This window comes from Phoca vitulina, unplaced genomic scaffold (assembly GCF_004348235.1).
Source record: "Phoca vitulina isolate PV1807 unplaced genomic scaffold, GSC_HSeal_1.0 scaffold33, whole genome shotgun sequence".
Taxonomy (NCBI): Eukaryota; Metazoa; Chordata; class Mammalia; order Carnivora; family Phocidae; genus Phoca; species Phoca vitulina.
In genome coordinates, this window is record NW_022589736.1 from 7,308,636 (window position 1) to 7,324,615 (window position 15,980).

Consider the following 15,980-nt stretch of genomic DNA (forward strand, 5'->3'; position numbering starts at 1 on the left):
AGGGGGAGACTGAAGAGGAACACAAGAAGTTAAAAATCAGATGGATATGGGCGCCTGGGTGGCTCAGTCGTTAAGCGTCTGCCTTCGGCTCAGGTCATGATCCCAGGGTCCTGGGATCGAGTCCCATATCGGGCTCCCTGCTCGGCAGGAAGCCAGCTTCTCCCTTTCCCACTCCCGCTGCTTGTGTTCCTGCTCTCGCTATCTCTCTCTCTGTCAAATAAATAAATAAAATCTTTAAAAAAAATAAAATAAAATAAAATAAAATAAATAAAAATCAGATGGATATGATTTCAGTAAAGTAAGAAATAAGGTCCTCTCCTGGCGCTTTTCAATTTAATAAACATATGAGTACATACTCTACGCCTGGAGCCGTAGATACACAGATGAACAAGAGACTCCCTGCCTCAAGTTCATATTTTCATTATCTCAGGTGACCTCACTCTTTGAGGAAGAAAAGGCAAATATCATTCCCTGTCAACCCCAGATCCACATCAACAGAATACCTAAGGGAGGTATTTTGCCAGAAGGAAAATGATCCCACATGGAAGTCTGGCAACCAAGGAGGAATGAAGAGCACCAGAGGATAACCAGGAAGGTAAATCAAAGCAAAACACCCTGTTTCAAACACCAGCAATAATAGTCAATGCCTTGTAAGGTTTAAAATAAATGGCACTAAAAGATAAGGTCAAAATACACAAAGGGCAAGAAGGTAGTAAACGAGTTCTACGATTTTTTTTCATCGTCCAGAAGTAGTGAAAACACTAATGCACAGTAGATGCTAACAAGTCAGGTTTGAATGTTGTCATTTCTATGGTATCCACTGAAAGAAAAAAGCAGTTTAATAAATGTTTAATAAATTGAGAGAGGAAACATAAATAATACAGAAAAATACTTGGTAAATCTAATATCATATATGGCATGTAGAGGCTTGATGACTACTCCTTAGGAGACCTAATCCTAAAACTCACAAGCATGTGAAATGTCCATTATATTTAGGTCATCAAATATCTTTATTTATTACCGAATAAGACAGAGGTTTTTAAAAGGCAAACATAAGACACATAGGTTAGTTGAAAAAGAGAACCCCATAAATTTGGATATAGGCTCCTTCAAGCATTGAAGGTTTTCTTTCACGCTTAAAGGGCCACACAATGCACTGTTGGTCTATGTTGTATTCGGGGAAAATGACAGAGGGCACCAATCACTCCTTTCTTTGCAGAAAAAAAAATTTATTTATTTATTTATTTTTTTACTTTCCTCCAAATATTTGATCACAGCAGGTCAGAGACATAGGAATGAGAATCATCCCTTTCCTTATTGTTACCCTGGAAGTCTTGGCACATCTCAGGATTAACAGGCCTCAGGTTCCAAAGGGAACTCTGGTATGAAGTTGTTTTAGTGTCAACATAGATTGAGCCCTTGGCAGAGGACCTTGGACGTAGAGTTCAAAGGGGATCCAGCCAAAAGCATTGAGACTTGAGGACCGAGCAAAAACTCACTGATGGGTGGCCTGGAAAACCACCTCTTGACAGGCATGTCTTGAAGTGTCTAGACATCATTTCTACCAAAGTGTGCTCATTGGCCTCCATGGTGACAACATATGAGTGGAAAACAGATGGTACATCATGTGAATGGAGCTCTTGGAGGCCACATCCCAGGGCAGTGATATTAGTACATAAGAGCATCTACCAAGGAAACCATTAAAGGTGAAGTGGCCAGTCTGGGTGCACGCAGTAAGAAGGTGGTTGTACTGCAGTTTGGTAAATCTCTCAATATGACCCTCAACCTTATGCCTTCAGCCAAGGCTTTAGTGGCTGTTACCCTCAGATATCTACCTAAACCAAAATCTCTGACCACGCTGAGGCCAAGAGGGTACAAATGGAGGACTAAGGCTGCAAGGTAAACACCACAGCTGAATGAGGTACCTGGAAACCATCTAACATCAGCCCAAGAGCAACACCTAAGCCCGAGTGAGCACCTTTGTACTGTCTAGTCCACCTTAACTCCAATGATTAGTCAGACTAAACATCATGGATAATAAAAATGTGGCTGATGGTTTTAATGCATTTATAACTATTTTTGCCCATTTTAAGTTATAACTTGTTTAAAAGTGAGATAGTTTAATACCAAAAATGAATTCCTTCAAGTGTGTTTTTTAAACTTCAAATTCTTAGGTCATGCCCCCTCCAATCTCCAGAGAATCTGCATATTTTAAAATTTTTTATTTTTTTTAAATTTTTAAGTAATCTCTACACCCAACGTGGGGCTTGAACTTACAACCCCAAGATTAAGCGTCACACACTCCACCCACTGAGCCAGCCAGGTGCCCCAAGAATCTGCATTTTTTTTTTCTGAACCTCTCCACTGGTTCTGATGCAGGGCTCTGCTGGCCACACTTCGAGAACATCTCTTCAAGGACGGGGAGCTGAGAGAGATCCCTTTCACCTCCTGACCCACAGGAACACAGATGCAAATTTTTGAAAGACCCAAGAATATTCTTGCTATTTGTTTGTATAAAAAGCAAACCAAGACCTTAAAGCCTATCTTTGGACGAAAGAAAAGAATGATACTGAAATATTCATTATTTAATCAATGTACAAAATACAGACATGGGGGAAATAACATTAATAATTAACATGTGCTGTCTTACACCTCTGGAAAGGGAAAGCAAAAAGCACTGACTTTAGGGTTTCATCATCTTTTGTTGATGAAGCAAAGAATAAAGCTAGGTTTCCATTCTAAGAAAAAAACAAAAGAAAAGAAACATGGACATGATCCAGACGCTCAAAGGACCCCAAACCGAGGGGGTTCACAGGTAGCCATGCTGAACCACCAGACAGGGACCTGTGAGTTCATTGTTGATACTGACCCATTTGATTTAGTGCAGAGCTTAGGGTCTTGCTTGATTTGGTTTCCAGTTTCTTCCAGTCAAGGGAACTCTACCCATCAAGAGTACATAAGTCTTGAAAAGAAAGCATGACACTTCGACTCAACACTCATTCTCCCCAGCCACATTTCCATCAGAAACTTTGCCCCATTTCTTCGTAATCCTTCTCCAGAGCGGCCAAGTCTTCCCTGGCCTCTGAGAACTCGCCTTCCTCCATGCCTTCCCTGAGGTACCAGTGCAGAAATGCCCTCTTGGCGTACATGAGGTCGAACTTGTGGTCCAGGCGGGCCCAGGCCTCCACGACGGCCGTGGTGTTGCTCAGCATGCACACGGCCCGCTGGACCCTGGCCAGGTCCCCTCCTGGCATCACCGTGGGTGGCTGGTTGTTGATGACCACCTTGAAACCAGTTGGACACCAATCCACAAACTGCACAGAGTTCCTTGACTTCATGGCTGCAATGGCTGCATTCACATCTTTGGGGACCACGTCCCCTCTGTAGAGTAGGCAGCAGGCCATGTACTTCCCCAGCCGAGGGTCGCACTTGACCAGCTGATTGGAGAAGTCAAAGCAAGCAGCTGTGATGTCGGACACAGAGAGCTCCTCACGGTAGGCATGGTCAGCAGAGATGATGGGGGCAAATGTTGTCATGGGGAAATGTATTCTTGGATAAGGTACTAGGTTGGTCTGGAATTCAATGAGGTCCACATTCAAGGGCCCTTCAAACCGGAGGGAAGCAGTAATGCAAGATACCGCCTGACCTATTAGCCTATTAATGCTGGTGTAAGAGGGGCACTCGACACCGAGTTTATGGTGGCAGATGTCATAGATGGCCTCATTGTCCACCATGAAGGTGCAGTCCGAGTGCTCCAGGGTGGAGTGTGTGGTAAGGACGGAGTTGTAAGGCTCCACTACAGCAGTGGAGATCCTGGGGGCTGGATAGACAGAGAACTCCAATTTCGTCTTCCTGCTATATTCTATCGAGAGCTGCTCCATTAAGAGAGATGTAAATCCTGATCCGGTGCCTCCTCCAAAGCTTCGGAAAATCAAAAATCCCTGAAGTCCACTGCACTGCTCTGCCTGGGGAAGCAAAGGACAGGTGAGACCTGGGCTACATGAACCCAGAAGCAGTGGTAGTGGGAAGACAAGAAGTTCCCCTAAACAAACAAAACTTTCAGAAAGGACGGGTGTACCCTTATTAATGCCCCAGTAACACACGCGAGTGGTTACCTCTGGGGTAGGGGAAGTGCTTTAGAATTTCACTATAAGCAAAGCATAAATATTCAACTGTCTTTAGCTGTCCTCCACGAATTTATCTGCATGTGACCTAAAGCAAGGTCTTTCTTAGTAACAAACAAAATGGCCAAATATTAAAGCAACCTACTCCCCGCCCCCCAGAAGATGAAGTACCTATCACATCTACATCCAATCTACTAGCCGGTGTAAAAGGCATTGTATTGCTTAAGGAAATATGTACTAGACAAAGGATTCCCCAGACGCAGGTCCTTAAAGAAGAGTTCACTGACAGTAACTAGAGTAACTAATCTCCTGGTAGGATGTGCCTCCTCTTAACTTCACGAATAATGGATATTACTGGAAAAGGACAAGTGTTAGGATGCTTTGGAAGTCTGTGATAACAAGGTGAGCCATGATGAGCGGGCAGAAGCAAGAGTAGAGGGGGGTTAGCCATTAAAAAGAAGGACATCCTGCCATCTGTCACAGCATGGATGGACCTTAAGGGCATTATGCCAAGTGAGATAAGTCAGACACAGAAAGACAAATACCGTATCATCCCGTTCATATATGTGGAATCGAAAAATGTCAAACTCATAGAAACAGAAATTATGCTGAGCGAAATAAGTCAATCAGAGAAAGACAAGTATCATATGATCTCACTGATACGAGGAATTTGAGATTCCTCAAATGAAACAAGATGAAGCCGGAGAGGGAGATAAACCATAAGAGACTCTTAATCTCAGGAAACAAACTGAGGGTTGCTGGAGTGGAGGGGGTGGGAAGGATGGGGTGGCTGGGTGATGGACATTGGGGAGGGTATGTGCTATGGTGAGCGCTATGAATTGTAAGACTGATGAATCACAGACCTGTACCCCTGAAACAAGTAATACATTATATGTCAATTAAAAAAAAAGAGAAACGGAAAGTAGCACAGTGTCTGCTGGGGGTAACGGGGAGATGTTGGTCGGAGGACACTGACTTCCAGTTAGAAGATGAGTCAGTTCTGGGGAACTAATGGACAGCATGGTGACTTTGGTTAACAATACTGTGCTGTACGCTTGAAAGTTGCTAAGAGAGTGGATTTAAACGTTGTCACCCCCCCACATACACACACGGCAACTGCCCTGTGGCAATCACTATGCAAATATGTGTGTATCAAATCATCATGTGGTACACCTTAAATTGACACGGTGTTGTATCTCAATAGAGCAGTGGTGGAATAAACCAAAATATTTCCTTCTTCACCCTTCCTATAAAACAAAGCGTCATCAAAGCCAACAGCAAGGCGCTTCCCAGCTGTGAGCTTCCGCAGGAGAGGCCGGTGGCAGTGACCCGGGGGGTAGGAATCACGGTGCTGTCTGGAAGGCAGATCCCAGGCACTCAGGTATGGCCCCCGACTAAGGAGAAAGGGGCCACTTGCCAGCTTTCGGATCCTCTCTAGCACAAGGTCGATGATCTCGGACCCCACAGAGTAGCGACCGCGGGCGTAGTTGTTCGCGGCGTCTTCCTTCCCACTGACGAGCTGCTCTGGGTGGAAGAGTGAGCGGTGCTGGCCAGCTCGAATCCCATCTGCAGAGGGGACATGAGGTCAGCACGCGCCACTCCAACTGCTAGCCCTTTGCCGATTCAACTGCCAACCCAATGCCAATTTCCCCAGTGTTGCGGTAAAGAAAGGGCTGTCAGCCGCTGAGCCGGCCTTCCTTAGTCTAGGAACAGTATCATTATTTCCAGACAAACTGAAAGTACGTTTTCCCATCGTAGACCCTTTGTTAGTTTCTTACGGCTGCTGTAACAAATTACAACACACTTGGTGGCTGGAAACAAGAGAAATGTTTGCTCTCACTGGTGGTTCAGGAGGCCGGAAGTCCAAAGTCAAGGTGTTGGCAAGGTTGGTTCCTGCCCGAGGTCTCAGGAAGAAGCTGTTCCTCGGCTTAGGGCTGCACCACTCGTGCCTGCCACCATCACGCATGCCCGCCCCCCCCCACACTGGGTCCCCTCTTCCTCTCATAAGGACACAGACCCCTGGAGTTAGGGCTGACCCCAATCCCGTAGGATCTCAACTTACTACACTGGCAAAGACCTTCTTTCCAAATAAAGGCACATTCTGAGGTTCTAGGTGGACACCGATTTTTAAGAGACACTCTTCAAACCCTGTGACACTCTGGTATTCTAAGGCAAGTATTTCTACCTACAAATAGCCAACTGAGTGCCAGAAAAGCAGGGAAAAGCAGACCAATCTAAATTATTACTAGTCTGCTTTAAAAAAGAGGCTTTAATAAAGAAGGTGTGAAGAGCTCGAATGCCCACCCAACTCGAATGCAATTGATACAAACGCAGGAAGCAGGGAAATTGGGGTTAAGATGCTGGCAGTCTTCAACCCAGCCAAGGGCAACTCCTGCCTGGTTTTCCTCCTTTTAAAAACCTGCTCAGCATGAGAAAATACCCAAACACAGGTGTCTCGGGCCCATGTCCTGCTCCCCAAGCCTAGAATTACCCAGATAGCACGACTCCTACAGAATCACGCATCGGTGTTTGAAGGCTAAGCAGGCTCTGGGAATGTTGCCCAGGTTACAGGGGGACACTGTGCTGCACAGTATTCAAAAGCATGTGTCCGAGAATCCGTTTCCCAGGTTCACGGTTTCCTTTGTCACTTGGCTATCCAGCAGGTCCTTAGCATCCCTAAATATCAATGACCTCACCTCACATATAAGGATAACAAGACCTACCCCCCTGAGCTACAAGGAGGATTACATGAGATCATAGGGCACAATGCATAGCCCATATGGCAACGATTATAAATAATAATGACACAATTGCCTTCATGACATGTACCTATGCTAATACCGCATCGGCCTCATCACCAGATACCTATAGATAGTCCTAGAAGCTCACTGCCTAAGGGGAAACACTCAATTTCTAAGAAAGAGACGAGACGGCAATCTCAATTCACCTTGCTCTCCTGTCCATGATCATGAATTTCTAACCACAATTTTGTACACCTCCAAATGCTTAAATTCACCAGAATTGATTTAAAGGACTCTTAAGTAACATACACACAACAAAAAAGTAAACAAAAAGACAAACCAAAAAAACCAAGAAAGTGAAAAGTTTTAAAAGGTGTATTTATAAACACAATGTAAGTGGGCATATAACTCTGGGTGGACTCTTTGCTTCTCACCTGCAGCTAATAAGGTTGAGCTCAAGCTAAGAAGGGAATTTCTGGAATTTTGGAAGCCTGCTTCTTCGTGGTAATGTCCAGTGGAGATCTTGAGGGTCATCCATAAATTCTTTCGGTAAAAACCACTTTCTTGGAGATCAGTGATTATAGCACTGCCATTTATGAGCACACCCAAGCTGTCCACTCTCACTTCCTGGCACTTTTTCCACTTGGCTCAGAGACGTGAGCATCTGGCCCAGCGTCCTTAACCAGCATCCTCAGGGAGTTCAATGGTATTTAAACATGATTATTTGACAGTTCCTTGCTCCCTTACTTTCAATGCTATTAGCCCCAGTCCACAGGAAATCACTCACAACTGTCCCCCCGCCAAAATCTTAAAGATGCAAAATCCTTTCTCCAACCAAACTTCCTTACTTCCCCCTTCTCGCCCATGACCCAGCTCGACAATCTTTCCAGCTTCCTGTCCCCATCGCTCTCCTACTCACACCCTGTTCCTGTTCAAGGTGCGCGTTCCTCCACGCCTCTGGGAAGCTGGGAACGCTGCTTCCTGGGTCGAAGACGTTTGACGGCTCCCCAGCTATTCATCCCTTCCTCGGGGATACCTCTACACCTCACAGACATTTCAATTGTTATTAGGTTGATTCGGAGGACGCTGACATTTTTTAGGTAAAAAATAATCGACCGTGGGCAATTTTATATGGCTCAACTGAACACGTGTGTTAGTGTTGCTATGACCATTTACATTTTCTTCTCCACTAGCTTATGCTACTTTTTTGTTAAAAGAGAATGGCTTTTTATTAGTTCACAAACCTGGGGTCAAACCCAGTTCTACCTTCGATAGCTCAGCGATCTAAGGCCAGTTCCATGACCTGCCCAAGACTCAGCTTCTTCATCTGTTAACGGAGTATAGCAATAAGGTTTCCAGACACAATTGTTGAAAGGATTATAGGAAAATATCTGTGTGGTTCCTCACTAATAAACAGTAGCTTCTGTGGACTGAATGTTCGTGTCTCCCCAGGATCCATACTTTGAAGCCCTCCCCACAGTGTGGTGATGTTAGGAGGTGGGGCCTTAGGGAGGTGACTGGGCCATGAGGGTGGGGCCCTCGTGAAAGGGGTCAGTGCCCTTGCAAGAGGCCAGCTGTGAGGACACGGTGAGAAGGCAGCCGTCTGCAAATCGGGAAGAAAGCGCTCATCAGACACCAACCACGCTGCCACCCTAGTCTTGGACTTCCCACCTCCACAACAGTGAGAAGTAAATTTCTGTGGTTTAAGCCCCCAGTGGACAATATTTTGTTAAAATGTCCTGAACTCACTAGGACAGTAGGAAAGAAGGGTTGGAAGGTACGGACATTTGTTCATCCCTATGCTCCTCTCCATTACCTAGCTGGAATAAATGTTCATTGAATTCACTGAATGATATTAAATTCTTTCTCATCACGACCTGGAGCTCCCACCGTTTTCCTCTTCCACCCCTCCTCCCTTCACGTTAGCTTCACTGGTCTGCTCACACAGCCTGGCCCTGTGATCAGAGCCATGCACTTGCCACCAGCCCCACATCCCTGCCCACCCTGCCTCGCACATCATGGGCACCATCCACCCCAGCTGTGCTCTCCACCCCTTCGGGCCCACACTCAGCACACCCTTCACACTTCCCTTGACCCTCTGTCCTCTTCTCCAAATGTGCATTAAACCTCTTCTTTCTCTGAGTTCTCACACAGCATCACCCCATTATTCTAATCACAGAACTCTCGATGAACACCTTCCTCCTTACCACAAAATCCTCAGTCTCTACCTAGAGAAGGAGATGCACAACCCACCCTCTCCGTGCTTCGGGTCCCCTCACTCACTCTGAACCCTCCTCCCTCCCTCCCCTCCCTCTCTCCTTTGTTCTGCCTACAAATATCTTCAGTAGAATTCTACTCCACAATCACAACTAAAAGTCACCTTTCCTTCCTTCTAAAACCATTCGGGCTGGCTTTGAACAAGATCACCTACTTTCACAGCCTTTTAATATCATCTCTGTAGGATAACTTCTCACTGAACACCTCTGGTTCCCCATCTTCTACCAGGACCAACCTGTGGACACTTCAAATTCCTCATGCCCAAATGGAACTTATCTACTCCCACAAACCTAGGTCCCCCTCTGGAATTCCTATGTCATTTATCAATCCCATTATTGAAACAGTGAAATCTGAGTGGCACCTCTGAATTCTCTCTAGAACATTCATTGACACGTAATCCGCTCCTCTGTTTTAGATGAGCGTCTCTCAAATCTATGTTCTCTTTTCCATACTCAGTCCATACATCACAAAACCTTGTAACTTTCTCCAATCCACTCTTTCTAGATCAGTACCTGGCACTTTAGCAGGTGCTAAAGAAATGTTGAATAAATTAATGAATAAATCTCTGTGATTAATGTTATTGAAGTATAGTTCTCAATCTGTCTTTTCCCTGCTCTAAAATCTTTACTGGCCCCCTATTTCCTATCAGGTTCACACCACACAAATTATTCAAGGAAATTCCATAGTCGGCCTCCACTCCAGTTTATGTCTTCTGTGACTCTGATATATCAACATCCTCCCCCTTTTCAAGCTGAAACAATATTCACAGGTGTCTGGACGTGTCTTAGCTTGTGCTTTCCAGCCTCTCTCACCTGTGAACTGTTAAAATCCTCTTACCCAGTCTTCAGGACTCAGACAGAATATCACTTTGTCCATAAAGTCTTCTCTGATCTCTTCCAGAGAGGTAAGGCTCATGCCCTCACTTCCTTCAGATCCCTACGTGTCACCTTCTCTACAAGGCCTTCCTCGGCATTCCTTAAGAAAAAGCACCTCCCACCACTCACACAACATTCCTTATCCCTGTGGCCCTGCTTTATTCTTCTCCATGCCACTGATCACAACATCAGGCCCACGATTTGGTTTTTATAGGTCTGCACCCCACTAGAATGTAGGCTCCATGAGGACTCAGAGTATATACACCTCCGATGTCAAGAATAGTGCCTTGCACATCTGAGGCTCTCTAATGTGCTGAGAAGAACAAGGAAAATCAGTGCCTTCTCCTAAAACCTGGAGCTTATGCCTTTTTGTTTGGACCAGCTCCAGATCCTCAAAACTGCCCTCTCTCTACGCTGTATTCTAGAGGATTGGGGAATTTCTTCTGGTCTCTTCCTGCCATGTATCTCTGCCCTGACTTGCTTATTAGCTTCTGATTCCAGATCCTAAGCCTCCTATTTGCCTAGCATCTTCGGATTGGTGCAAGTTAAAATATCTGCTACAATATTCGTAATACTGAGATGTGGCCTCTCATGCTGCTTCTTTAGCTACATTTACCAAAATCCTCCAGGGACATATTCCACTCTGCCCAGGTTTCGGGGATACCAGGTTCCAGCTAAAGCTCACAGTTGCAAACCCCCATTTGTCTGAAACAAAAATTGAGATATTCTCTTCAGGCACTTAGAACTCAAGTCAGAAGACAACGTAACTGCCTCTCTTAGCCTCCATATGAATCTCACCTGTTCTTGAAGCCACCAATATTTCCTTATTTTTAATCCTTTCACACCCAGCAAACACAGAAACTGCATATAGGAGTCCTGGCCTAAACAGTTCTTACCCTCCCCCCCACCCCGTACTAACACTTTCCATCGTTTCCTTCCCATGGACGTCGATCTACTTTCGCCATCAGTTACTTGACCTGACCTGGTTCCGATAAGGAAATGAACTCCAATCCAGTGTGTACAGACTGCTTTTTCCAAAGATGGCCACAAGAACGTTTTCCATCTCTCATATGCTTCTAGAACCTCGCTCTTTCTACACCAAGAGGTGAGTCTCTATTCTCTCCCTGGTTGGATCTCTGTAATGGTCTCAAGCCATCAAACAACGGCAATGAAACACTGGGACTTCCGAGGCTAGATTAGAAAAATGCCATGGACTTCTGCCTTGTGCTCATGTGATGATGCTTGCTCTTGGAACCGAGCTGCCATGCCATGTTTCTGGACAAGATACTACAAAGTCTGCCATTAATAATCATAAAGTTGTACTGATTTCCCCACAGTTAGATTTGTCTGGTTCCTTGCCTCTTTGGAATCATGTTCAGGTAATGCCAAATTTCAGATTCTTTGTTGGAACCTTCTAGCAACTGGCTTTCAAATCCAAGAAAAAATCTAATCTTCTGTGACAACAGATGTGTGTAGAGAAGTTAACAAGGTTTGAATTTGTTTCATCACACAGAAAAAGAAGGCTAAGCAAGTACTCCCTTTGGGTATGTTTCATGCCGATCACCTTAAGTGGTCACAAGTGAACTTCTAGATTTAAAAAATGTCCCCATGATCCTATTCAAACAGATCCATATAATCTGAGGATTCCATCCACTGGTACTGGATTTGTTAGCTTTGAGTGTGGACCTGGTTGAATGCACGCCTTACATTACCTATAACAGCGGGCTCCAGATCCATGAAGAGTGCTCTGGGCACGTGCTTCCCAGCTCTCGTCTCACAAAAGAAGGTATTGAAAGATGCATCCATATGCTCCATGTTCTCACTTTCCAGTTGATCCTTTCTACTGTTGAGAACAACGCCATCTGGCTGGATTCCATGTTCCAGGCAATAGAGTTCCCAGCAAGCATCCCCAATCTGGATACCAGCTTGGCCAATGTGGATGGAAAGGCACTCCCTCTGAAATAAGCCGGAGGAAGTTAGAACTAATAGCCTTTCTAGATAACGGGAGCTTGGTCACTCAGTAATGCTGCTCACAGTCGATAGAAACCAAGCTCACATATGCCAACAAGAGAAATGTATGATAAGGCTAATTGAAAGTGTCTCATGGAAACCAAAAACAAGGGCACAGGTACACAAAGGACTCCCATTTTACTGAAAGATTTCTTTCAACAACATAATTTAAGGATATTTTTTGTGTAACGGGTTAAGTGTGAGTTAAGAATATATATACATACTATACTATATATGTATAAAATCAAGCTGCCTCACCCAGAAAAATATTAGCTAGTTACCAGAAAGGAATAAAACCAAAAATCAATGTATAACCTTGGCATATATTAAAACCATTGCAATTAAAGATGTTATTTTCATATCTTGAGATTTTATATTTACTATTCATATGTGCTCTAAAGAAGGAAGGATGTTCTAAGCATAAAAGTAATGGAAAATTTACCAAGGGAACATGTAATAGATTTCACAACCCAAAAATGTAAAAACTCAATATTGTAATAAAGAAGAATAATGATGTATACAAAAAATGACTTATATATAGTCCTTCATAGTAAGGGCTATCAATAAGGCAATTTTATATACATTTTAATTAAAAAAAAAAACACTTGAGGGGCGCCAGGCTGGCTCAGTCAGCAGAGCATGTGATGCTTGATCTCAGGGTTGTAAGTTCAAGCCCCACGTTGAGTGAAGAAATTATTTAAAAATAAAATCTTTAAAAACCCAACCAAACACTTGAGATAACTAGTATATAAATAGGCAGATGACATACACAGATGAATTATTTTTAAAAATCTAAAAATGCAAAGATTTAGGCACAAGGGCATTCACAGTATTTTTATAGGAGTGAGGATCAAGAGTCAATCTACATTTGCTTTTGTTGGGCATTTGAAGAAAGAGTTATGCAACCCTTAAAAGTTTACCCCTAAAATTTTATGACATGGGAAAAGCTTATGATAAAAATGAAGTAAAAGTTATGCAAGTCATATAATCGTATATAAAGTATGATATCAAATACATTAAAAAATAAGCAGAGAAAAAGATCTATAAATGCATCAAATATGGGGGCGCCTGGGTGGCTCAGTCGTTGAGTGTCTGCCTTCGGCTCAGGTCATGATCCCAGGGTCCTGGGATCAAGCCCCATGTCGGGCTCCCTGTTCAGCGGGGGGTCTGCTTCTCCCTCTCCCACTCCCCCTGCTTGTGTTCCCTCTCTCGCTGTCTCTCTCTCTCTCTGTCAAATAATAAATAAATAAAATCTTTAAAATAAAATAAAATAAAATACATCAAATATTAACTGTCATTATATCTGGGCAGTGATTTTTTTCCTTGTTTAAATTCTACTGTTTTCCATCACCCTCATCAGCCTCCACTCTCCATCCCACGTTTAAATCACCATTCACATCTTTCTTTTTAAAGGCCAACAACCGTTTTGGTCTTTTAAACAGACATGAATATGTACTCATCTAAGAGAAGGAAAGAAAAAGTTAGATCCTAAAAAACCGCAAGGGCAGCAATCGTGCATCTGAATGTTGTTGGGTTTTGGTTGCCAGTGGGCATGGGACGGGTCTGGGTGGGGGGGCTCGTGGGGTGAGCAGCCTGTTCTCCACATCATCGGGGCCCCGCCAGCTGTTCACCTACTGAGCTGATCGGCAGCCCTGCCTTTGTCCAGGCTGTTCTTCCCCTAGACAAGGTCTGAGATTCAACCACGAAAAGACCACTAGTCCAGGGAGGGAGGGAGCTCTGGGCGGTCACAGCCCTGCAATCCGACTTGGACTCTGTTCCTGCTCCACCGCATCAAGCCCTCGTACTTTGTCTCCTTGATTCACAAGGCTTAACACAGCCCTCTCTGCTTTATGAGGAATTCAAGCTCACTACTTGAGTAGAACTTGCCCCTTGTTTCTTCTCCGTGCATTTCCGGGTCTCTCATGACAAAGGCTGTGAGCTCAATTCAGAAAGCACCTCACTCAGCACCAACCCGGATTCCAACCTCTGACTGGCACATAAAAAAAATCAAACAGCATGCACCATCATGAACAAGCTTCTAACATGCTTGTCTGCAAAGCTCGGCTTCATTCCTCCCACATCTGCTGGACTGCAAATGATCTCAGTGCATTAGCTACTGTAATCAGATCCAAACTCCCTAGATTTAGGTAAAAATGCTGGACGGGAGGTGCATTTCATGGTTTCCCCATCATTGGACCCAGTTACATGTCGATTTCTCTCACAGCACCCCCCAACTTACCGCCCAGGCCACGGGGGGTGCACATGCATTTGCTCCAAGTACTCACAGAAAAAATAATCACCAATGTGGAAAAGCAATTGCTGCTCTTCACGCGGTCTGTTACCCAAGGGGCACAGACGTTCAGACATGGTCATGATACTACCCTTGTGAACTTGGCAGGAATACCTGGCCCAAGAAGGACCAATCATACCCTTCCTGGTTTGAGAAGCAGCTGAGTTTATGACGTAACTGTGTTCCAGGGCACAGAAGGCTATCTTCACCTTCTTCTCTTAGCCATTCCCTCCTTTCCAAACTGTCTGTTAAACATTAGTCACACTGTCAGATTGTAAACTGCCCATTCAATATCAATATTATCAATCACATCACGTTAGCTGCTACAATGCCTATCTGAATTACTAGGAAGGCACAATTTTCTAATTAACTTTTTATTTTGAGATAAAGATAAGTAATAGATTGATAGGCAGTTGTAAGAAAGAATAAAGATCTCATGTGCCCCGTACCCATTTTCCCCAGCATCAGTATCTTGCAAGATGATACAGAACAATATCACCCCCAGAATATCGAAATTTAGTCAAGCTACAGAACGTTTCCGTGACCACAGGGATCCCTCATGCAGGAAGGCATGTTTAAGAGCAAAACAACTTCAACATCCTTAAAATGTTGGAGAGAGAGAGAGTCCAAGGGGGTGAGAACATCAAAGATGAGAAATCAGAATGAAAAGCTGCTTCCATTAAGAATTTAAAATTCTAAGATACCAAAAACTACTGGGACTAGCACATAAGACATTAAAGGGAAAGTGGATCTTAAGAGATGATCCCCCAGCAGGAATTACTGTAAGTAACTATGTTCATTGTTGTCCCCCAAGAACGAAACTCGAGAGAGGACGAGAAGATGTCCGTGAACTTTACCCTGCCATGCATTTATGAGCTTAGCAATGATGACCTGGGTCTGAAGTCCCCAGAAACTCTAAAAGCATAACTAAAAGTGAAGCAATTGATTTCTACAGAAAAATCAGCACAGCAGGTTTAAAACAAACATAGAACTAAAGGAAGGAGGGGTTCTCGTTTCAACACTTCAGTTAAAAGCAGTATTTAACATGCACATCCACTAAGCTTTTCCTAAAAGCAGCAAAACCACAGATGAACAGACGAGAGCTTATCCAAATCTGCCTCAAACACAGTTACTGGAAGAAGCAAATGCCTCCTTAAAAATTTCTTCTCTTGTATTACGAACGTATTAAGGATGGTTTGGCGGGGAAGAGGGCCAAGTATGATGAGTAAGATTTGCTACAACACCGCGGCAACACTGATAAGCGCGTACGAGGACCCTAGCCGCTTACCATGCTGATCTGGAGGTACCCCCGCTGGGCTGCAGCAATGACGAGCCGCACGCCCAGGCAGACTTTATCACAGGGCAGGAAATGACTCCACCTGAGGGCTGCGACACCTGCTTCACTTAAAGCAGTACAGCCCCTTCTTGGTTTTTCTGTTCTCTTCCCCAGAGCGGCCGTGCGGGACCTGAACAGCCTGAGATACTCTGTGCACAACCACAGGTGGTATCCTTAGAGTTTACCCAAATCTTCTTCCAACTTAAACCTGTTTTGGTTAAAAATAACAGTTGTCTTCTTAAAAAGATCCTCCTCCTGGATTAAGAATGTATTAAGCACGGATGGGGAAAGAGTAGGAGTAAAATTTGCTGCAACAGCAAACAGCTT

General features: G+C 44.2%; 1 protein-coding gene across 1 annotated transcript; it reads right to left on the minus strand.

Annotated features, from left to right (window-relative positions):
- Nucleotides 1–2,891: 2,891 nt before the first annotated feature.
- On the minus strand, nucleotides 2,892–15,665 carry TUBAL3 (tubulin alpha like 3). The gene is made up of 4 exons (XM_032425884.1): nucleotides 15,606–15,665; nucleotides 11,730–11,973; nucleotides 5,538–5,690; nucleotides 2,892–3,961 (listed from the first exon to the last, which is right to left on the minus strand). The coding sequence occupies exons 1-4, from the start codon at nucleotides 15,606–15,608 to the stop codon at nucleotides 3,021–3,023; spliced, it is 1,341 nt and encodes a 446-aa protein (XP_032281775.1). The 5' UTR covers nucleotides 15,609–15,665; the 3' UTR covers nucleotides 2,892–3,020.
- Between the last annotated feature and the right edge of the window lie 315 nt (nucleotides 15,666–15,980).

Coding starts and splice junctions, on each gene's coding strand:
- TUBAL3 (XM_032425884.1), bottom strand. Junction 5,691..11,729: donor TCTGGAGCCCGCTGTTATAG/GTAATGTAAGGC, acceptor TCCCCTCTGCAG/ATGGGATTCGAGCTGGCCAG. Junction 3,962..5,537: donor GAGGATCCGAAAGCTGGCAA/GTGGCCCCTTTC, acceptor TTCCCCAGGCAG/AGCAGTGCAGTGGACTTCAG.